General features: G+C 37.3%; 1 protein-coding gene across 17 annotated transcripts in view; it reads right to left on the bottom strand.

The window, feature by feature from the left end:
* LOC122561721 (membrane-associated guanylate kinase, WW and PDZ domain-containing protein 2) overlaps positions 1–22,524 on the bottom strand; it is a 687,684-nt gene extending 665,160 nt beyond the window's left edge. For 10 of the 17 annotated variants that reach the window (XM_087999517.1, XM_087999520.1, XM_087999519.1 and 7 more), the window contains exon 1: positions 21,639–22,523. In XM_087999517.1, coding sequence (XP_087855643.1) covers positions 21,639–21,936 — 298 coding nt within the window. In that variant the 5' untranslated portion in view covers positions 21,937–22,523. Of the gene's footprint in view, positions 1–21,638 lie in introns of all 17 variants that reach the window. The other 7 variants (XM_043713789.2, XM_043713791.2, XM_087999524.1 and 4 more) reach the window with 3 other exon arrangements.
* Between the last annotated feature and the right edge of the window lie 2,955 nt (positions 22,525–25,479).

Genomic DNA, 25,479 nt, shown 5'->3' on the forward strand with positions numbered 1-25,479 from the left:
CTGTTACATAACATTCTTCACTTTCCACTTTACCACCAATTTTGGTGTCATCTGCAAACTCACTAACTATAATTCATATATTCTTATCCAAATCATAGATATAAATGACAGGCCACTGTGGACCCAGACTGATCCTTGCAGCACACTGCTGTCACAGGCCTCTTCCAAAAAGCAACCCGCCACCATGACCTTGTCTTCTACCATCAAGCTGATATTGTATCCAATTGGCTCTCTCTCCCTAGATACAATGCGATCTAACCTTACTAACTAGTCTGTCATGCAGGATCTTGTCAAAGGCCTTAGTAAAGTCCATGCAGACAATAGCTACTCGAGACATCAAGCAGAAGTATTTTGAATGTTAAGACTTATTTAAGCAAAATCAGGTAAATTTATTATTACTAGTCAGTTATTTCGAAACTAAAGGCCTTAAAGTTATTGCCAAAAAGGAGAGGGGTCTGGAAAGTTTGTATTTGACTTTTAAAGAATATTATAATAGCTAAAGTACTATCACAAACACTGCAAAAAGCAGAATCCATTTCAGTTTTTGAGGAGAAAGTGGACAAATATTTTTATTCAAGGAGCAACTAAAGGAATGGAATTAAGTAGAGAGCTCAGGGAGTCGGACAGGTGTAATGAGATAAATAACATTCTAAAGTGTAAAATTCTATGAATGGTATGTCTGTGGTTTTAATTCACTTTGGAATGGCACTATCATGACACTAAATGTCATCTGTAGTGTGCAAAAGTATTGTCCTCAGCCTAGCTCCTCTATTAAATGAGATTCTATTACTTAAACACATGAACTGATGACTTGAAAAGATATTAGACTAAGTGATTTATTGCAATATAAAATGCAAGGAACTGCGGCAATTGTATATTACAGGCTAAGTTTCACTGCATCAATGTGTCTCTACCTCTTACACCATCCAGTGTGCCTTCACTATCTTCAGGCCAGTGTAAGAGCCCTCACTGATTTTTCACTTCTTATTTCATTCTTTTATCAGTTTTGGCTATAGAGCTATGAACTCAGAACTGTGAGCTGAAGATGACTGTTAGACTGAGAGTAGCAATTTGTGTTAAAAGAAAAACAAACAAGTAAGGGGAAGTATTATGTTTAACCAGATAGCTAATGTTTGGCCATTAAAGTCAGTATCTAAGGATTGGTGCCAGCAAACTCGCATGAGAAGGTAATGGTTAAATTGAGGGAAGGGCCAGAGTTTGAACTAGTTTCTGGAACTGTATTTCTGAAAGAGTTTGGCTTCTGGTGCTAAAGCATGAATATTTGAAAGATTACTTTGTTGTTTCATTTTGCTCTGCTGGAGAGTCATAGAATCATGCAGCATGTAATCAGATCTTTCAATCCAACCACTCCATGCTTACCATAATTCCAAACTAAATTAGTCCCATGTACCTGCACTTGGACATAGTCCTCCAACATTTCTTATTCATGTACTTATCTAAATATCCTTTAAACACTGTAACTGTACCAACATCCATCACTTCCTCTGGAAGTTCATTCCACACACAAACTACACTCTTTACAAAGAAAATGCCCCTCCCGCCTTAAAAATATGTCCCCTAGTCTTGAATTCCCTCATCCAAGGGAAAAAGACACCTGCCATTCACCTTATCTATATCCCTCATGATTTTATAAACCTCTTTAAGGTCACCTCTCAACCTCCTGTGTTCCGGTAAAAACAATATTAGCCTATCCATCCTCTCCTTATAATTCAAACCCTCCATTTCCAACAACATTCTGGTAATTCTCTTCTGAATCCTCTCCAGCTTAATAATATCCTTTCGTATAATAGGATGACCAGAACTGGACACAGTACTGCAGAAAAGACCTAGTGTACATTATCTTTTTTGGATTATCCTTAACCTTATTTGCCAAGGCCAGCTCACATCCTCTCTTTGCTTTCCTGATCTCCCTCTTAAAAATGCCCTACACTGATTCATTTGAACCCAGTTGTCTATATGTATTTTGTTTTTTGTTTTTGACTAGAACCTCAATATCTTTAATTTATCTTTTTTCAAAAAAGTTACTGTCTTGCTAATAAATTGTGAATTCTTTTATGAAAGCTACAACGTTGGTATCTAGAATTGATTATTTGCACAGTCTGGATTGGTTATTCAAAAAAAGTCTGGTTAGGAACCACTGTGGTTAATATGAGAGTCTTTGAAGGGTTTAGTTTTACTGTGCTGTGAATAGAGGTAGAAAGGCTGACTTGGTTCAGTTGGCTACCTCCATGAGGTAACAGCAACTTTTTTAATATATTATTTCACATAGTCGTCTATACATTAGATATAGTGAACTGGGTTCAAATCAATCCCTTGAAGAGTATAAACAGTGCAAGGCATTCTTAAGATGGAGATAAGGAAGGCAAAGAGAGAATGTGAGATGACCACACATGAAGCAAATGGTACAATGTTCACCTACTTTACCTCAGACAAAGTTTCATTACAAAACTAAATTAAAGGGTTAAAACAGGGAATTTTGAATACACTGCATTCTATGGAGAGAAAAACAAAGTCAATGATTTTTGGTCTGAACAGTTTGGGATGGAAGCAATATCATGACAAATTGTTTGCTTTGAAGCATCATTGTTAAACTCTATGTTAATACTGTGCAAGTATGGCATAATATGCTGAGACCCAAGATCAAGTTACAGAAATAATTTCAATCATGCATTGCTGTATGTACTACTGCAGAATCAACAAAAATCTGATTAATGATTCAAACAACTAACCATATCGTTCAATAAGTTTCCGGCATTACCCCAGTTTAGTGTTCAGTGTTGAATTCAACAATTCCATTCCCTCCCCAACTTCTCTTGGACTTAGAAGCTTCCTTTGTCTAGTAACATACAAGGCATACAAAGCAAATGTTATGTCTGTTTCCATAACTAGTTTCTTCTGGAAAGGTGACTGGCCTCTTATCAAAGTCTATAGCTCCACGTGTATAACTCTACATCAAGCATGGCTGACCATGAGATGTTCCCATCAAAAAAGGTATTGTTCATAATAGTTCTATTTTGTTTGGTAAATAGTATAAAATTAAAGCCAATGATCATAATCAAATGAAAAACTCTTTGCAAAGAGAAATTTCAAGATGACATTGTCGTCTTCACAAGAATAGCCAGCTGGATGAAGAGAATTACAAGGAATAGGCAAAATGGGCTGGAATTTGAGATTTGATGGGAGTGGCAAAGAAAACTTTTGCCCATCAGATGCATGTTCAAAACCCACTTCAGTGGGCATGTAATCAGATTGAACAATTCCAATGTAACAGTGATTTTCAGCTGTTTAACAAGTATTGTTCAGACCCTAGATGTGTGTCTAAACAAATCTCTCCAAGACAGTCGCTAAAAGATGTATCACAAATAGATGTTGGAAAGTAAATAAACATGAGTGGAAATACAGGACACCATCACTATCAACAAACAATGTCACAAATTCATACTTAAAATGTAGAAAAATGAATGTGCTGAGGGTAACAAGATGATTACAAGGAAGTTGCATACATTCATGTTACACAACCAGATTATTGGGATGAATGATTCAGAGAATTAAGATGGTGATTATATTCATTGCAGATATATATTTATTTGAGAAAATCTTTAAAGTTCATAATGTTTTAAAGCGAATACATATTAAATAATTAATATGGATAAAACATTTGTAGTTTGTAATGCTACAATACAAATATCACATAGTTAATAAGAATTATTTAATGTTGCTGGTTTTTGCTTTGTTCTATGACATTGGTCTGTTTTTGGATTTCACTGGGTCCCATATCAAGTATACAAGTTAACGTCGTAAAAACATTATCTGTGCAAAAGTCTGTTCCATGACTTTTGACTGGCAAGTATTGGTTTCAAAAATTATACTTTCACATAAATATGTACAGTACTTGTCAGCATGGTTTTTCTTAGCTAACAGCTATAACCATACTGGCACAGTCAAGGTAAAGCAAAATTAATTACAAACAAATATTATTTACAACAGGGAAAAGACAAAAATAAATATTCTGAAACAATTTGTCTAATTGGCTTTACCTTTAACCTGTCAAATTTGGCCACAAAAATGCCAGACACAAACCATATAACCATTTGCCCTACTATCCCGTGACCACAGCTATTTCACCCTTTAAATCTAGTTCTCATTGCCCTCAGGTCAAGTATGTACAACAGATACTGCATCATTGATGTTGGCCATATCCCCAAGAGTAAGCTTAAAAAAAATCTTGCTTCCATACAGCCACAACAAAAGAAAATGCTGAGTTTTCAGGAACACTTGGAAACATAAGAATATATAATTTCAACTAGTCTCAGGATAAGTGATATAATCAAAATCTGTATCTGAAACACTCGAAATCTTTGCAGAACAAATCTGGAAATTTGCTGCTCAAGATCTGTTTAATGCACATTCATTGTATGTACATTTCACCAAGAATGGAATTTTGATCAAATTATTTAAGTCTATTTGGTCACTCTCAATTCTTTCTGATCCTTGTGTAGTTTGCATGTGACAAAAAGGACCATAGCAGGATTTTGCATTTTGCCTGCAACCCACACCACTGGATTGAAAAGAGAGTTTCAAGCATGCCCTGTCAGGAGCAGTCATTCTGTGCGACCTACACTGAATTAGTCACTTAGTGGCAAGATGATGTTGGTGGGCTCTTGAAGCAAGAGCACCTTAGGAGGCTGTCCACCATGGAAAGAGCTGTAGCCTGCCATCACAGACTAGAGTGAGAGACAGGGGAAATGCCTCCATATCAAAATGCTGTCAGTAACTTTAAAAAAATTAAGATAAAGCATATGGCGCCAGATGATGACATATCGGCTGGCATTTAGAAGAGCAAGAGGTGATTTGATTGATACTTAAGAATGAGGGGTCTGACAGGGTGCAATTGGAAAAGATGTTTCCTCTTGAGGGAGAATTTCGAAACATGGGTCACTGTTTAAAATTAGGAGTCAACCATTTAAAATAAATGAAATGACCTTACTTTCTCAGAGAATCACGGGTCTTTGCAACTGTCTTCCTGAAAAGGCAGCTGAAGCAGACAATGAATATTTTTAAGGCAAAGTGGATGGATTCTTGATAATCAAAAAGGTGTAAGTATATCATGGGTAGGTGACAATTAGTTCAGAAAATTTAAAAGCAAAGGATATCCATTTGAGTTGAATTGGGAAATCAAATTAAATGCGATCATTTTGAATTAACAAGCAAGCAAGGAAAAGCATCTGCTACAAACTATACAATCAGGACTAAAATTATCTCAATATAATGCAATGAAACCAAGATTCATAAATAGATTTTAAAAAGGTTGAAGCAGCTGGTGGCTTTAATCAACATAAAATTAAGTGAGAAATGATCAAGAGTTAAAAAAAAAACAGAAGAGGCAGTGACCTCAGAGGTTGACAGGAGCAAGAAAAAAGACATGGGAAGACTAAGAATCTACCTAGCCTGTGCCTTCATATATAGTTCAATTTACAGGTACCATATATGTTCTTCCTGCCAGTCACACAACTTCTTGGGAAGTCAAGGATAAACATATTAAAAACATCTATGGTCTACTGAAGACAACATATTTTGGAACTGTTCCGTCTGATCTTCAAAAAATTAAGAGGTTCTGAGGTAATCTCCACCCAGCTTCTACAATTAAATTGTTCTCAACTCTCAGAAACTAGTCCACTGAATCCATATTAATTTTTGGGTAATCAAAGTACATCAACACTGGGAGAAAAAGCTGTCTTGCAGTGAATCTAAATATTACATTTTGGATTTTATAGTGATATCCCGTACCTCTCTGAATAATTGAATAATTTACATCCAGATCGTGCTCTTAAAGTAATCTAGCATTACATCCAGAGTTCAGCACAGTACTGGAACCTTTGATGGCCATTGACCATTACGTTTCAAGTTCCCGGACAACCAGTATCACCAATGGATAGGATAATAAGACTTTGAAAAGAAATGAATGAGGGAATTAGAAGAAATAACCTAAGTATGAGAAATCCAATCAAGGAAAAATAGTACACACAAACGTGTAATCACATGCAAATGATCTTATTCACTGCAAGCATGAATTTGGATCAGAGGAAATCCCTGGGTTATAGAAGACACCTTTTTTAATGACTTGGAGAAAGTTGTTGGACAGAATACCCATACATCAGGAAGGATTAATTAAAGGTACATGATTCAGAAACCCATGAATATACAAGCTACACACTGAAAAAATCACAAACAGAACAAGAAGATCCCAAGATAGATTAATATGGCCATTAAATAAGACTGAAAAAGAAAGATAAACTGCAATAGAACTCGAGAAGGAATCAACTAATTTACTACAATAAGCTAAAAATGTATGGAGACCTCAATGGCAGTACATGCCCAAGGTACAACAAGGAGTAGCATAAAGGAATGGCTGAGGAATGACTTAATAACGTATTCATATTACCATGGGTTTTCAAGTGATTTAACTTTTATTAATCCTTACTGCCGATTAGAGTTTCGAATTATGTCCAATAACTTTCCAACAATACATGAAAAAGGTGGCTTCTCTAACCAAAGTTTTGCATAAAACTAAACCATGCTTGCAGTGAATGAGATAATTTGCAGATAATTTAGAATATCCAAGATCACAGCATATATCCATTATATTCTAGTTGGTCTTTTAAATTGCATTAATATTTGACCAAATTCCCACAGACTAACACCAATAGTCAGTCGCAATCCGGAAAAAAAAGAAGTAATTGATGTAATTTTGATCGCTGAGCTAGAAGGTTCATTTTCAGATGTTTCGTCACCATACCAGGTAACATCATCAGTGAGCCTCCGGTGATCCGCTTTCTATGTATGTGTTTAGGTATCCTTGGGTCAGTGATGCCATTTCCTGTGGCGATGTCAGTTCCTGTGGTGATGTCATTTTCTGTTTTTTTTTCCCAGATGTTGGTAAATGGGGTCCAAGTCGATGTGTTTGTTGATAGAGTTCCGGTTGGAATGCCATGCTTCTAGGAAATCTCATGCATGTCTCTGTTTGGCTTGTCATAGGATGGATGTGTTGTCCCAGTTAAAGTGGTGTCCTTCCTCATCTGTATGTAAGGATACTAGTGAGAGAGTGACTCATGGCATTCCAACCGTAACTGTATCAACAAACAAATCGACTTGGACCCCATTTACCACCATCTGAGAAAAAGAATAGGAAATGACGTCGCCACAGGAAATGACACCAGCGACCCAAGGAAACCTAAATACATAAATATAAAGCGGGTCACTAACACCAGTACTTCACCGGAGGCTCACTGATGATGCTACCTAGCATGGTGACGAAACATCTGAAAATGAAACTTCCAGCTCAGTGAGCAAACTTACATCCAGAACCTCAACCTGAGCTACAAATCTTCTCAAAACTTGCTAACAAAGTAATTGAATTGAACACAATTAAAATGAACCAGTCTGCAAAAGCTTTGGAAACACTTCTCAGAATATCACAATCAGAGAGCTGCAACACATTTGGTTGAAATGGTCATTTGCAAAACTTCACAATGTGAAATTGTTCCTAGTAATGTAAATCAAAGAAACTCAAATATCCAGATACACTTGAAGCCAATTTAAGCTATGGATTCTTTGCAGTTATTGACATGATTCTGAAATAAACTATTACCAGTTGGGAGATGAGGACTTGAAGACCAGGCTCTCTCATTCAACCCCAGGTTGAGCACACAGCAGCAGGTAAAATCCTGGCTCAATGAACCAGACATTTTAAAATGGCATCTGCATTTCTGATTTTCAGTCTGGGGTGAAGTGTATTGAGAGTTGGATTGGATGACCTGGTAAAGTCATTCCGAAAGTGGGATAGATGAAAATCCCGCATTGGAGCTTCAGTGTTGCGGTCAAATTTTATAAAGATTAAAATATAAAATATTCCTCGTGCTCACTGCTCCTCACTTCCACTTTATGCCACTCCACGACATTCTATCCTTTTCCTAGCCTCTCATACATTCTGTACGAATCTGCCTAACTCCTACAGATCCTTAAACATCAGTACCTCCTTATGTTCATCTACTCATACCCAAAGGACTTATACAGACAGTGCCACCCAATGCCCATTCACTATAACCCTTTTTAACCAATGCCACCCAAATCCCTTGATTATTATCATGGTTCTTCATAGCTTCTATGTCAATTCATGCCAACTCATCATGGACAAACCTCAAAAGTGGCATGCTGACAGTATCTACTGATTATGTCAATAATGGAAGAAATATTCATTGGTAACAGAAAAAGTTGATATATTGAAATTCCTTCAACTAATCCATAAATATATCCCTTAAGTAGTTAATTTTCACAAGCTTAATTACTTATGTCAGCAAACATTATCATTCAATAAGCAGTGGAGCTGTCCATCAAAACACTCACTTGTTATGAAAGCACGCCGAATTCTACAATTAACCTGCCTTTTAGATTCTAGTTGAAAGCATGGACCAGGTTTCGGTACTTAACAGGAATGACTACTTATTACAAATAAATAGAATCTAGCAACAGGTACACAATTACAAGCAATGGACATACATCTCTACCAGTTAAAACTCCAAACCTGTTGTAAAATTTCCCCTATATACACATGTACAGACAGACGAAAACTCTTTGCATTATGGGTGGAGAACAAAAATTAGGAAGTTAATTGAATGATCCCTGTCCACATGGTTTGTTGAAATCATCCTTTTGAACTGCCAGGACTGGCTATTCGCCAATTGTCCTATCTCTCTTCAAGACTTTTTCACATCCTTAAAGGAAGCACAGAGCAACTGGTTTACAAATCAAACGGTTTCTGACTTATTTGTTAAAAACAACAGCTTACAGCAACTGGTAAGGGATAATAAACTGGCTTTATTCAGGCTTTAGGTGTTTTTACCTGCAGAGAAAAGGTTACCAGCTTCCTTTCCAGAGGTTTAGCTACTTTGTCCATCTAATTCATAGGCTGTTTAGCTATTTAGGAGCCAATCAGATAGATGTTGGCAAACAGAAGGCCTTTGATCTGTGGAGTGATGACCAATTGCCAATGACAATCAGCTACTTGTTGCTGGCTGAAACTCATTTTGTACACACTCCTTGGCTCCAGTTCATCTGGAACCACACCTCCCCAATAGTTGAACAAACAACAGTGTAAACAGTAGTTCAAACAAATACTGACACAGCTTGCTTTTAAAAAGTGCAGCAATCTCTTCCACATTCTTTGGTTTCTAAAACAGTCATTTTTCCATTTCAGGTCACAATCCAAAATACAAATCAATAAAGAGATATGGTCTTTACAGAAGCAAAATGTTTCTTATATTACAAATACATTAAAAGTCATGAAGTTTTTCCTTGAAGTAAAGTTGTTGTCAATAGTGTCCAATTTAACTTTTTCTTGTTGATAACATTAAAATGCAAATTAACATTTTCCATTATTTAAATTGGCCTAAATGTTCCTGTAAACCTGCACCATTATATTAGTATATGTACAGAGCAGAGAGCTTTGAACATCAGAGAAACAAAGAAAAAATTACAGACTGAATGGTTTATTCCACAAATATTACACAAATTCCATGCAATATTTTCCAAGGAGTTTTGTGCCACACTGCCATTACCATCCTCAATCAGTTTATAGCAACTTATAATTGAATTTAATCATAGGGGGGAAAACAATGCAATCTCAATCTTCCTGCATTTATACCTTTTTATACCCATTTCCACATACTTAAAAATGTCACTGGTAGCATAACAGCACGTTATTTGCTGTTTTGAAGGATCTGCCTGCGAAAACAGTAAAAAGAACACACCTCACAATGCAATACTATAGATGAAAATAAACAAAGAATGAGCATCATTGTCACAATAATAAAATTGGATTAATTGGAGCTGTATACTTTTTTGAAGTAAAACAAAGTCAATCTTTCCTTTATCCTCAATAGGAAATGATACCTATTGCATGTCACAAAAGGACCTCAACCAAAATCATCACCAAATCTGTAAACATGGAAATCTTTGGTCTTGCCAACCTGGATTTAGAAGGCAGGTAATGCCCATGAAATAATATATTTCCTGGGCAAAACACACAGCATGCCTTCATTCTCTGCATGACGAACTATAGACTTGATTTAAAATCCTAATTAATGCTTATAATACTCGTGCTTGCAGTTACTGCCCTTCACTTGTTTGGTCACAACAAGCTTAATAAAAAAGCATCCTTTTTCTCATGCATGTCTTTCCCCAATCTAAATGTAGTTGTGTTTTTATTTGGCTCCTTTTGGAGTTAAAAGCAAGTTTATCAGCTACTAAGCACAAGAGCCAAAAAAAAATTACACACTAATAAACAGATAAGAAATGTGAATTGAGTAAAAGATAACAGTTAACAAAATATATTAATCAGTCTCTGAGTTCCATCAAACAGAGATAATGAAACATTGTGGTTATAAAATGGACGATATTGATAACACTGATGTTAGTAGTGAAGCAGTTAAGTTAAAGATTTTTGCCTTGGGAGTCCACTGACAGGTTTTTGACCTGTTATCTACTCAATGTTGATTTCACTGGTTTAGCTAACTTCCAACACCCAGACGTTTTATTTTACCTGCAGGATAGAAGTATCTAATGGCTATCCTCAAGCTATGAACCTAATGACACATTAAATATTGACCCAAGACACCGACCAGGGGATGAAATTAGCTTTTAAGCTTTATTTGTAAATTTCTGGAAATGTATAAGCAAATGTAAATGCCTGTAATTTGGAACATAATCCACAGTAATGGTGTTCTGCTAAGGAGGCTAATTAGCCTCACATTACCTTTTCCTTTCAAATCTACTTGTTTGAAGTTTCCCTGATAGTTCACAGGTCACAGAGCTGAACAGTACAGAAAACTACCCTCTGGCATATCATGTCTGTGTCACTTATCAAACTCATTTATCCACATTAGTATTGAAGGGCTTATGGCCGAAACATTGACTCTCCTGCTCCTTGGATGCTGCTGACCTGCTGTGCTTTACCAGCGCCACATTTTTCAACTCATCTATTCTTGTCCCACCTTCCGAATAATCTTTATAATCTTGTATGCTATGACACATCAAATGTTCATTTAAATACATCTTAAAATGTTGTGATAGTTCCCAGCTCTACCATCCTTTCAGTCGTGACTTCCAGAGACCCATCATCTTCTGGCGGAAAAATTCTTCCTTAAATCCCTGGTGAACTCCCTTCCCTTATCTGAAATATATGGTCCCTGATAATTGATCCTTCTGTCTCCTCTATCTATGCCCCTCACAATTTTGTTCATCTCACTCAGGTCCCCTCTCGACCATCTTTGCTCTAAGGAAAACAAGTGGCCATCCAGTTAATCTCGGTTAATGCTCCTATCCAGGCAACATACTGGTGAATCTCCTTTGCACCTCTCTGGTGTATCATATTTCTTTCCCTTAATGCAGTAACGAGAACAAATGTGGCCTAAATATTATAATATACAGTTCCATCATATCTTTCCTGCTCTTGTATTCAACACCTTAACTAACATTGACAAATATCCCATATGCTTCTTATTCACCTGTCCCCGCACACCAAGGTCCCTCTAGTCCTCTGTATTTCCGAGGGTGCTATCATTTATTGTGTACTACCTTGTCTTGTTAGTCCTCTAAAAATGCATCACTTCACACTTTTCAGCATTAAATTGTTTGCTAGTGTTCTGCCCGCCTGACAAACCATCTATCTCCTGTGGCCTAAGGCTTTCAATCTCTCTATTTACCACACCACTAATTTTTATGCCATCTGCATACTTATGGATAAAACCGCTTACATTTGTGTCTAAGTCATTAATGTACACTAACAGCAAGGTTCACAGCACTGAACCCAATCTTCCAATCACAAAAACAGTTCAACAATTACTGTCTCGCCCTACTACATAACCAATTTTGGATCCAATTTGCCACGTTGCACTAGATCCCACAGGTTCTTGAATAGTTTTCCATGCCACACCTTGTTAAAAGCCTTACTGAAGCCCATGTAATACAACAGCCATTGTACTACCCTCATTCATACAACTAGTCACCTCCTCCTAAAAACAAACTAAATTTGTCAGACATGATAGCTCCCAAACAAGCCATGCTGATAATCCTGATCAATGTTTATCTCTCCATGTAGCAATTAATTCAGCAAGGACTTTTTCCAACAGTTTTCCTTCCAATAAATAAAACTTCACCCACATCTTCCAGCTTCACAAACAGTTTGCCACTTTGGTCCCTTATAGGTCCTCCTCTTTTCCTCATTATCCTCTGGATAGATACTCCTAATAGAGTTAGGAAATGACTTTGAAGTTTCCTTTATTTTATGTGCCAATGTTTTTCCTTCCTCCTCCCTCACTTTCTTATTTTATTTTTAAGCAACATTAAATTTGAAGTATTGCATTTTGGTAAAATAAACAAGGGCAAGATTTGTACAATTAAAAGTCTTTTGTCCTGTTATAGAACAGAGAGACCTAGGAGTTCAGGTATATAATTCTTTGAAGTTTGCTTTACACATAGGCATGGGTGGTTAAGAGGCTTTTAACACACTTGTCTTCATTGCTCAAATATTTGAGTATAGGAATTAAGACATTACGTTGAGGTTGTACAGGAGGTTGGTGAAGCTTTTTCTGGAATTTTGTGTCCAGTTCTGGTTGTCCTGTGCTAGAAAGGATATTGTTAGGCTGAAGGAGGAATTTTCTAGGAGAAAGTGAGGACTGCAGATGCTGGAGATCAGCGCTTTCCTGAAGAAGGGCTCATGCCTGAAACGTCGATTCTCCTGCTCCTTGGATGCTGCCTGACCTGCTGCGCTTTTCCAGCAACACATTTTCAGCTCTGAAGGAGGAATTTACCAGGATATTGCCAAGTTTGAGTTATAAGGAGAGGGTAGATAGGGTGGGACTTTTTTTGACTGGAGCATAGGAGGTCAACAGGTGACCTTATTAAGGTTTATAAAATAATGAGGGGTATAGATAAGGTGAATGGCAGGTGTCTTTTCTTGCAGAAGAGTGATTTCAAGACTGGGGATATATTTTCAACGTTAGAGAAGAAAGATTTAAAAGAGACATGAAGGACAATTCTTTTTACACAGAGTGGTTTGTGTGAGGACTAAATTTCCAGAGGAAGTGGTGGATGTGGGTACAGTTACAACATTTAAAAAACATGAATAAGAAATTTTTGGAGGGATATGGGCCAAATGCAGGCTGGTTGGACAGGTTTAATTGGGATTATGGTCGGCATGGACTGGTTGGACCCAAGGGTCTGTTTCCTTGCTATATGACTCTTTGACTCTACAATTGGCAGCACTTTCTAAACACTCCTAGTGTTTTGAGCACTCAATATTTACCATTAGTTTCTTTTCTTTATCCAATCCTGTGCACTCCTCAACATCTAGGGTTCTCTGAACACGTTGGTCCCACCCTTCACCTTCATGGTAACATGTTAGCCCTGCACTCTCACTAATTCCTTTTTGAAGAACTACTACGGCTCTACAGATTTTCCTCCAAGTAGTTGCTCTTAGTGCACTTTGGCCAGATGTGACATTCCATGTGTTCACACAGCACTTTGCCAAACAGCCATAGTCATCTTTTGACTGCATGTTATCTTTTTAAAAACGGCATAATTAAAAGTTTGAAACATTCTTAAGTATTCCAGGGTTAGGATCCATGGTTATAATAGATTGACCTAGGATTGATCCACCCTCAGTACTAATGGTTGGGAGCTTGAGGAATTTGACCCAATGATAGTGAAGGAGCAGCGGTATAGTTCCAAATCAGGATGGTAAATGACTTGGACGATAACTTGACAGTGTTTATAAGAACATAAGTATAAAAAAGGGCAAGAATTGGCCATTTGGCTCCTCAAAGCTGTCCTACCATTCAATAAGATCATGGTTGATCTGCCCTAGGCCTCAACTACTTTGTGCAAATTCAGCATAGCAAACAACCCCTGACATTTCAAAAATCTACCTGCCCACTCTTTAAATAGCCTCCATAACTCTCGGGGGTGCAGAATTCAAGCCATTCACTACCCTTTGGGAAAAGAAATTATTTCACATTTCAGCTATTCTGTAACGTTGTCCCTTAGTTCAAGACTGCCCCACCAGTGGACACATCTACTCAACAACTACCTTGTCAAGCCTCCCCAGAATTTTGTATATTTCAATACAGTCACCCCTCATTCTAAATTCTAATGAGTAAAGGCGTACCTTGTTTAGCCATTCTTGATAAGTCAATCTTTTTCATCATAGGAGAAAACCTTGTGAATCTCTTTTGAACAGCCTCAAATGCTAGTATCAAGGTCAATAGATGTGAAGTTAGAAGAGCACAGCAGGTTGGACAGCATCCAAGGAGTACGAAAGTCAATGTTTCCGGCCAAAACCCTTAAATGCCAGTATACCCTTTTCAAAACAGGGAGCCAAAATTATACACTGTTCTCCAGGTGCAATCTTACTAACACCCTAGACAGTCCTAACAAGACATCCCTCATCTGAAACCGCAACCCCCTAGCAATAAAGGCCAAAATTCCACTTGGCATCTTAATACTTGTTGTATACACACCTCTTGTGCTTCATGCACAAGAACACCTAGATTCCTTGTGTTGCACGTTTTTTGGAATCTCTCTCCATTCTAGATCTTCTAGATCTTTTACCCAAAGTGCATGACCTTCCACTTTCCTACATTAAACTCCAACTGCCAGATTTTTCCCCATTCACTCAATCTATCCACCTATAGTCCTTTGCAGATTCCTTATACCCTCATCACAGTAGCAGCACAGTTTTGTTCAAGGGACACTGTCTGACTAATTTGAGCTTTTTGAAAAGATGACTAAATATATTGATGAGGTTAGTGCAGATATGTGGATTACGTGGACTTCAGTTAGGCCTTCAACAAGGTCCCATGTGGTAGGCTGGTTTAAAAGGTAAGACATGAAAATTTGTGGTGTTGGTGATAGTGTGAAAGTTGTTTCAGGCTACAGTCTGATTTTGTTCAGTTAGTAAATTCGGCAGAGCAATTTAAATCTGATAAGTGTGAGATGATGCATTTTGGGAGGGATAATAAGGGAAGGACTTACACGATAAATGGTAGGTCCTTAGGGAGCATTGAGGAACAAAGGGAAATGATATACTAGTCCACAGATCCCTGAATGTGTCAGCACTGATAAGGTGGTGAAGGTCTCATCGGGATGCTTGCCTTCATTCGCCAAGGAAGAATAAAATTTAGGAGCAAGGAAGTCTTGTTCTAACTTTATAAAAACATTCATTTCATGACACATGGAATACTGTGCGCAGTTCTAGTTACTACCCTGTCAGGACACCATGATTGGACAAGAGAGAGTGCAGAGGAGATTCACCAGGACGTTGCACGAAATGAAAAGTCTTAGTTTATGGAGGAGAGATTGGACAGGCTAGATTTGTTTTCTTTATAGCAGAGGAAGGTAAGTGGGAAGGTTCTGATTGAGGTACACAAAAATATGAGAGGCTTAGTCAGAGTAGATCATGAGAATCTTATTCCCATAGCAGATGTGTCTAAGACTAGAGGCATAAGTTTAAGTTGAGGAGTAAGTGGCTGAAAGGAGACCTGATGAAATTCGTTTCTCACTTGGAAGGTGGTGGACATAAGTAACATGCTGCTCCAGTCAGTGGTGGAAGCAAATATTCTCAAAACATTTATGAGCCATCTGCACGAGTACTTAAAATGTTATGGCATCGTAGGCTATGGATAAAGTGCAGGTAAATGGGATTAATGCAGTTTGGCGTTTGTTGGTTGGCATAGACATGGTAAACCAAATGGCCCGTTTCAATGCTGTGTGACTATGACTTGAATATTTTCCCCCACTTATTTCTGTATCATCAGCAAATTTAATTGCATTATATTTTGTCCCCCCACTCCTTCAAGTAAATAATTGAAAACTTTGAGGTACTAAACAAGTTTTGTCTTACCAACCTGAAAATTAGGCATTAATCCAAACTCTGTTTTATTTATGTTAACCAATCCTCAATCCACACTAATACATTATCTCCAAAACTTGAGTTTCTATCTTGTACAATCACTTTTTTGTGTGGCACCTTATCAAATGCCTTCTAAAAATTCAAATTAGCTACAGTTACAAGTTCCCCTTTATTAACTCTGCTTATTTGTCCTAAAAGAACTCCAGCAAATTTGTCAAACATGATTTCCCTTTCACAAAACCATGTTAGCTCTGTTTCATTGCAGTGAGCTTTTCTGAATGTCCTGCTATTTCTTCCTTAACAATGGATTTTGGCATTTTCCCAACTACAGACGTTAGGGTAATTGGTCTATATTAGAACCTCATTATTGGGAAAGAGAATCTTCATCCTTCTTAAATATTGGCAGTTTTCAAATTCACTAGAACTCCCACGGACTCCAGTGAGTTCTGGAATATTATCCTTCATTATCTCTGCAGCCACTTCCTTCAAAATCCTTGGATGCAGGTCATTAGGGTCTGGCAACTTGTTTGCTTTTCATCCCATTATCAGTCAAATACTTCGTTGCTCACTGTGAGGGATTGTTACAAAATCTGTTCTCCCATTAGCACATTCATTTTCTCTTAACTTCGGGATATTTATAGTGTTCTTAAACCATTACATCCAACGTAAAATATTGGTTTAAATTATCTTAAATTCCTTGTTATCAATTCCATCGTTGCATTCTCCAAGGATCCCAACACATAAATTAGCTAGTCTCTTTTTACTCACCTGTGGAAGTTCTTGCTGCTCTTGCCAATGTTCTTCCATAATCAATTTTCTCCTGCTTTACTTGTTTTTTAGTCATCCTCCGGTGGTTTCTAAAAAAAGATCCAATTCCCTGGCCTACCACTAGTTTTTGCCACTTGATATCCCTCAGTTTTTGATGAGATTCTCTCCTAGACTCTTTGTTAACCATCAGTGGTTCATCCTTCTCATTGACTCTTCTTTTTGACTAGAACAAACTTTTACTAAGTATGACGTAATATCTGCTTAAATGACTGCAATTGCTTGCCCACTGACATTCCCCTCAGTCTTTTTTTTCTTAGCCCACTTTAGAGAACTCTTCCATCATAATTCTGCAATTGCCCTTATTTAAGTTGAGGTCACTGTTTTGAGACCCGAGTTGCTCTCCCTCAGACTATGTTGTGATCGCTCCTCCCTAAAGGGTCATTAACTATGAAATCTCTTATTAATTCTATCTCATTACAGATTATTAGATGTAAAATAGCTTGTTTGCAGGTAGTTTCTGCAGTATACTGCTCAAAGATGCAATCCTTGATGCACTCTAGAAATTCATTTTCCATATTAGCCTAGCCCAAATGATTTATCCAGTCAATATGCAGATTAAAATCTCCAGTGGCAAATGGGAGTGCTTGCAGTATCTTTCTCACACAGCTCCATTATTTGCTGATTTATACTTTGTCCTACAGTGAGGCAATTCTTTGTGGCTTATAAACGATTCCCACTCATGACCTCTTTCCCTTTTGACTACGATTGCCACACAAACTGATTCCACATCATGATCTATTGCATCCATATCACTTCTCACCACTGCACCCCACCTCCTTTTCTTTTTTTACATATTCTTTTAGTACATCAGATGCCCTTGAATGTTGATTTCCCAGTCTTGGTCACCGTGTAACCACATCTCTGTAATAGCTATCAATTCATATTTATTTATTTCTATTTGTGCCATCAAGACTGCGATTGATAGATTCTTGATTGTCAAGGGGAAACGTATCAGTAATGCTTGAATGGTGGAGCAGACTCAATGGGCTGAATGGCCTAATTTCTGCTCCTCTGTCTAACTCATTTACCTTGTTACAAATACTATGTGCATTCAGATGAAGAGCCTTAAGCTTTGGCTTTTTACCAATTACTCCCTCTGAGTCTAATTCCTGCTGCATTTTTCCGTGTACACTTTCTAACCTCGTGTAGTACAACTGAATATGACAAAAAACACTGCTGGGCGGAATGCATACATGAACATTTAGCACCAAATATGACAGTGACAGAAAAGGAAATGCCTTTCAGAAAACTACCACAGCAAGACAAGATTTTTAGTTACAAACAAATATTCCTAAATAAACCTGGAACATTACTGTCATGCACTTAAAAGTAATATTGTATTCCAAGGTCTTCCTTTAAAGCAATGGGATATTTTATGAACTGTGAATATGCAAAGGAGAATATAGTAGAGAGTGCAGGCCAGAGATACAAACCAAAATCTTGCCATTAATTGCTGAGTCCTATGCAACTTCTTTCCAGGAAGACCTGTGACCAGCTCTTTTATCTTAAGTACCACCAGGAAGATGGTGGAAACAGCCCGTACAACACCACCCAAGGCCAAGGATTATCACTGGATCCCAACTATAGGTTAGTGCTAGCCTGAATGGGGTTAATGATTGTGAAATGAAGGAAACTGAGGGAGGTTGACAGCAAGGATGAAGAGTGTTTGCACTCCTTCCTGACACCAGGTCCCTTAATCAGACACTGAATACTTTTGATCAAGGGACACCCAATTCCCCAGTCCCATCCTGGGAGCTCGCAAACAACTTTACTTTTTTGCAAACTTGAAGTTTCCTTGTTCCCACTATGGCAAAATTCTTGCCCAAGGCTACCTCAAAGTCAACAGTGGCTGGACAAGGCCCTTACAGTAGCACTAACTGGCCACATGACGTCCTCATAACCTCATGAGGTCCTCACCACTACCTCACTCACCATGGGGGAAGGACTGAAGATTCTGGTTACACATACAATCTTAGGTTTCAAATGGAGATGATTACAGGAATTGTATAACCAACAGAGGTAGAGGTAGTATAGAACAAGAGAAGCCTGTTATGCAAAGAAGAATAGGTGTAAAGTTTTCTCTGAAGAAAGAACTAAAGGCTGGATGTACAAAAAAAATAAGATTATCAAAAGCCAAACTGATTCTGTTTTCCTATCAGGTGACACATAACATAAAAACAAAGCAGTAATGATCAACATTCCAAGACCATAAAAGTTTTCATAATTACTGACAAAGCTTACGCTCATATGAATATAATTGTAAACAAACATGGTGCTGACTTCAAAGTAAAAACTGCTCACTTCATGAAATAAAAGCTAGACAAGAGCATTTCTCCCAGCTACCTACTCCATTTGTGTACTCAAATACATTTGTAATTGACAGCAAAACTATTATCTTAAAATTCCAGTAAGTCAATAACTAATAGAGTTCATTTCTTTTTCTAGTACAGAGAATTCTAGGTTAAGAATGCTATGCAATACATATAGGTCATTCAGTTTTGAATGCAAGTACTTTTTTCTTCTAATTACTTATCCTAACAGAGTCACTAGCTCACTTTCTATTTAAGATCAACGATTCTATCTGGCTTTTTAATATCCTTCTCAACTTCAGTTTCATCTTCAATCATCTAAGTTCTATGCTTCATTTAAATTCAAAGTATTCTGTGATCCGCTCCCATTCTCTACCCTTATTTAGAAAATGAATGGGGCTTTGTATTTCCCTACCTTGGTGGCACATGAATTTAGCTCCAAATTTCCTTGCCTAAGTTTTCCAGCAGTTTTTCAAAATCTTTACAATTTTCAATATTTTCCTGTATCATAAATATGTAAGTTATCTCGTTGAGTTTGAGGGTTTGTTTTCAGACCTTTTTGTCAGCATACTAGGTAACATTATCAGTGAAAGTCTCCGGTGAAGGGCTGGTGGTATGACCCGCCTCTCTATTTATAGGCCTTGGTTTCTTAAGGGGGGTGATGTCATTTCCAGTTCTTTTTTCAAGGGAAGGTAGATAGGATCTAAATCAATGCGTTTATTGATGGTGTTCTGGTTAGAATGCCATGTCTCTAAGAATTCTTGTGTGTGTCTTTGTTTCGCGTGTCCTAGGATGTGTGCATCATCCCAGTCAAAGTGGTGACCTTCTTTGTCTGTATGTATACAAATTAGTGATAGTGGGTCGTGTAGTTTGGTGTATCCTGTATCGTGTCATCAATAAATTTGCATTACTGTTCCTTCACATCCTAAGTCCTGCTTGCTTACATATACAACAATAGTTTCAATAAAGACCTCTGTGAAATATCACTCACAAATGGTGTGCTTGAGAAACTTAACTTTATCTGTACCTTTTGTCTCCGGCAGTCCGACCAACCTTTCTCATGTATGTGGTTAAATTTCTTTCAATTCATTATTGTTACAAACTGTATTGTATCTTGTCAAAAACCTTAAAATCCATATAATCACATTCACTGTATTTCCTTTAAATTTTCTTAAATTTTCATGCAAATAATTCTCAAACACTAGTCAAATACAACCTGCTATTTAGAAATGTATAAAACTACAATGTGGTACTGTGCAAGTGGTCCTGATTCATTGCTTCTTTTTCCCCCTCAGTCCTCTTATCTCTCCAATACTTCTCACATTTATGTTGTTGATTTTTTTTCAATCACCTCCTGCTCACCCCAAAAGAACACAGATTCTAGTACTTCTATAGTTTGTTTTTTTCTTTGTATCCTCAATACAAATATTCACATTCCTGTAATTTCTCAAAATTAAGTTTAAGTAGCTTTTATTAATACAATTTTTCTTTGCGCAGGTTGCCTGAATACATATATTGCAATATTGAACAGGTCATTGTTCTGATCAAACATTCAAATCTTAGAAATATAACCTACTTTGCTATTTATATAAATGAGTGGATCCAGCTGAACATTTGGAGGAGGGAATTCAGTAAATAGAAAATGTCTTATTTAGAATTAATAATCTTAGACCTATTGTCAACTTTGTACAACATTGCCATCCACACAATTTTATACAAGATAGGCAGTCATTTCAATATACAGTATAATGTTATGAATACAAGTCTTGATGTTAATTTACCATTATCCATTTCTTAGAATTCCTGATCAACCAATTAATTAATATGACTATATCTAGTATCCAATGGTTACAATTATCCCATAGAAATTAACATTGTTTTCTTTCTAATGTTATACGAAGAAAATAATGTCTTTGAACTCATGCTAAAATAAATAATGTTTCATGGATATTAAGAAAATAATCGCTAATCATTAGAACAAGTATTCATCTCGTGGCGTTTGTGCATAAAATAAATCAAGATTTTAGTTTTGCAACCTCAAATATTTCAGTTCATTACACAGTTTGATTTACTTCAAAAGTGTTCTCATCATTCACCCTTATAATACTAGCATCATCTAAGACTTCTTGTCTGCAATGCTATTGTACCTGTATATTGTTTTGTACTGCAAAGTTGTGGCAATTTTAAAATAGTTAATAGGCTTGTTAATTTGAGAGGAGGAAGAAAATATTTTGTATTAACTTCTCAACATTCTAATTACATTTCTTTAGACATAAAAGAATACTAAGACAAATCCTCCAAATTAGGATACTTAACTGTACCTGATGGGACCACAGACTTTAACTTTATATTTGCACACTTTTGATTATTTCAATTATTGCGTTTTATCAGATTCAAGGGAATGCAATTTCCAATATGTCAGACCTGACAAAAACTGCTATTTACATATTACGAGTGTCAAATACATAGTTTTCTAATACAAACTGGCAGTTAACATTACTGGAAGATTACTGTACCTTGTTTGACACACTTCAAACGAATTGGGTCCTTACAATGCTTGATCACAGCCAGTACATCTCTAATAGTGAGCCCTGACACTGCTGTGTCATTGACTTCCAATAATAACTCATCAGTATGCAGTTTTCCATCCTGGTAGTTAATTTTGTTGTGTTTCATTTCTCCCAGATACGAAAACAGACCATTCTCTGCGCCACCTTTGATCTCCACATTCAGTTCCCCGTCCTTATCTCTACATATCACAGTTTCATGGACTTTACTCGTCCAATGACTTTTCTTTTTTAATACCTTGGACATCGTTCCTGTAAGCAGCCTGCAGAGTCAACACTTCAAAGAGGAAATCGTGTGACAATAGGGGAGGGTGCAAAACTAGATTCGAAGCCTGATAGAGTTGTCAGAACAGCCCGGAGCCTTGGAGGTGACAGCGAAATACGCAACTTTCCTTGACATTTCCACGGAGCCCTGTAAAATGACGATGATGGCAGAAGCGAAGAGTGAGAAGGAGGCCTTATCAATTTGCAGTTTTCTTTTAAAACGCACACGTCACAAATACATAAGACGATAATATATTTTCCCCCCTCCGCCGTCGTACTCCGCAAACACGCATTTCAATCTCTTCATGGGGTAAACAGCTGACACCGGCTGGGAATGACAAGGAGATCCTCCCCCATCTCTTACAAAATTTCTAGAGGGAGGGGGAAAAAAGAACAAATATGGGCACAAGGCCAGCCCTGTCTGTGTGTATATGTATGTGGTGTTTATCCCCAGATTTATCAGTCTTCACAGACATTCAATCGCATCCACACACAACTGAATCTGCTCCCAAGTTGCACCAACTTCATTCACGCTCGCGCTGCAGCTTCTCTCCAATCGTCGCCGACAACCCAGAAGCGCACGCGCAGCCTGTCGGAGAAACCGTTAAACGGCCCCGGCCGAAGGTACTGGAAAGATGGGGTGGCCTCGCGCGACTTTGGATGCTGAAACGTTAATGCGAGGCTTGCCGGTTTGTTTGGATTACTTCTCTGAGTCAAATCAGCTATTCAATTGCTTCCCCCAGTCTCTAATGTATGAATCGTCAATGATGTCTTATTAAAATTACACAATTTGTTTTTATCTGCGGCTTCCCCTTTATTCTTGCTGTTGGTCACGTAATAAAACCACGCAGAATTTGCCGCTGCATCTACGCTGCAGACCGCTAGATCAGTACGTAAAGGGGAAACGCTGTGTTAGTATTCTGTACGCGCTGTGTTTTCCAGGGATTTTTGTGCTAGTGTGTTATTATCTCGGTTTAAATTACTTAGAGTAAGGAATGTGACCTTCAGTTACCTGGAAATGCTGCAAATGTTTTCCATAGAGGGGACGAGGTTGAGAAACTGCTTTGTGACAAGTCTTTAAGTAGATAGGGAGAAACTCTTGAAACCGACAGGAGAGTTTCTGACCAGAAATTTAAATACACATTTAGGATAATTGGCAAAGAAGTTGGAGTGTTTCTATTTAGTGCAGCCTAATTGTAATTTAAAATCTGTAGAAGCAGTTTCAATACCAATTTGGATTTTTAGTTGAAACTTTCATTTAAAAAGGGTTTTAGGGAATGGGAGAAGATTTAATTGAATAGTTGTGTCAAGGAGTTTGCTCAAACATGCAGTTTTGTATGATTCTATAAAACTGTAAAACACAATACTGCCACAGCTTTGGCATATTTGTACAGACTATATATAGAAATAGTTCTAATTTATTTTGAAGTGATCTACAATTTTTGACTTAATAGGTTTGCATCTTATTAAAATGAATGTACAGTGTAATCCATTTTGGATCTACAAACTAATTTAATGTTTGAATTCTGCTATTAATGTGCCAAAAAAAACCCTCATTTGTTGTGTAAAACTGGTTATTTGGCCTTACTATGAAAGACCTGTATGTTTGGTCAACATATTAAGTATTTTCAATTTTGATGGGTCCTTTTCATTTTTTTTGGCAATGTTTTATCAGTGACTGGATCCATGTTCTACATTTGCAGGAGGTAGCAAGCCAATCATGTTCTGATTGAGAAGGAAATATGTCAAAAAAATTAAATGGCCTGGATTACATAGATTTGAGTTACTGCATAGTCATTTTGATTGCAATCAAGGGTAAAGCCAAATGATGATTTCTTTTAAATATATATGTTATTCAGAAATAATTTTGCATGGTGTTTAGCACTGCTGCCTCATCGTGCCCAGGACCCATATTTAATTCCACCCTAGGGCAACTGTCTGTGTAGAGTTTGCACATTCTCCTTGTTTCTGTACGGATTTCCTCCAGGTGCTCTTGTTTCCTCCCACTGTTCAAAGATGTGCAGGTTATGTGGATTGGCAGTGTGAAATGCAGGGTTAGAGGTTGGAGAGGAGGGTGCGGGTTGATCCCGGATGGGATGCTGTTCAGGGGGAATATGAAATCACTGGGCCAAATGGCCTGCTTTCATACTGTAGGAATTCTATGATTCTATAAAAACCTAATTAAAAATGAAGTAGCACTGCTACCCTGCAGAAAATGGATCATATCCTAGTTTCCTATGCTTATTCTTTTTTTTGTAGTACAGTAAGATATTTGTAAAGTCTATCATAGTAACAGATTTGAATGAGAGTAAGGTTATTAGTTTAGAAAATTGATTCCTTAAATATTTTCATCCCAGCTACTTTAATAGCTTATTTCAGAAATTATGATACATTGTTCTTGAAAAGTTGATAAGTGAAATTGCTTGCAATGAGTATTTAGTGAATAGTGGTGTTTTGAATCATTGCACAATTTTGTGGAAGCACCAAGTTAAAATCATGTAAAAGATTGAAAATATAATTGAGACCCTCCTAAATAATGTGGACAGGTAACTACCAGCTTTTTCAACTACAAGAAATGCTTGTTACAGAGAGTCCACAAAAAGAGAGATGGCCCTCAAATGTTCTTACAGTAAATAATGAACATACACCATGAATTCACCAGACATGTCTCCAGAGTGGTCAGTGAACAGCAAATTTATAAAGGCTATTTAGCTTACTCTTTCTTTTTTAGAAGTTCCAGTTTCTTTTAAGATGTATATCTTTAGTGTCAAGATCAAGGTGTTTTTCATTACACAACTATTGGTGGAGGTTGCTAAATAAAATAGATCTTTATGAGATTAAAAAGTCAGATACAAAGAGTAAAAGTACGTATGGATAAAAGATACTTCTCGAAATGAAAGTAGGGTCAATCTGTTATCACTACAGGCGGTTTCAACATGTTACCCACTTGAAGGCTCTTTTTCCAATAGAGAAGTAGCTGAAGATTTGAACATTTAGCAGCTGCAAAGGCCTTTGTAGTTGTGTAGTTGAAGCTTAGTTTACGTAGATGGACTTGGTAGATGATGCAAGCTTTGAGCAAGAGAGTGAATGATGTTCCTTGTTCCTCACTAAGTCTGAGATTATGGCTCTTACTGATTCCTTAGATTCTTTCCACAGAACTGCAATTTATTTTTGAAAATCCTTCTCTTTGTACTTCGTTTAGCTGAGAATTCTAGGCTCTTCTCAGAGTTTGACCAAAATGGTGTCATATCACACCTACCAAATTGGCTTCTGTGTTAGCTTTGATGCATCATTGTTTCACAGTCAATTATGCTGGATTTCCTGTGGAGTCCATCCAACCTACCATTTTCTCAGAAGCTGGAAATTCTCTGAAGTTTAGAAGGACCCATTGTATTGTCCAAGAGTCATTTAGTATTGGAAACAGACCCTTCGGTCCAACTCGTCCATCTAGTTTTGTACTTCTGTACCCTTGGAAAAAGAACTTGGCTATTCACCTTATCCATACCCTTCATCATTTTATAAATCT

The sequence above is a fragment of the Chiloscyllium plagiosum genome, unplaced genomic scaffold, assembly GCF_037043375.1.
Source record: "Chiloscyllium plagiosum isolate Xiang-an unplaced genomic scaffold, Cpla_swu_hap1 HiC_scaffold_23, whole genome shotgun sequence".
Taxonomy (NCBI): domain Eukaryota; kingdom Metazoa; phylum Chordata; class Chondrichthyes; order Orectolobiformes; family Hemiscylliidae; genus Chiloscyllium; species Chiloscyllium plagiosum.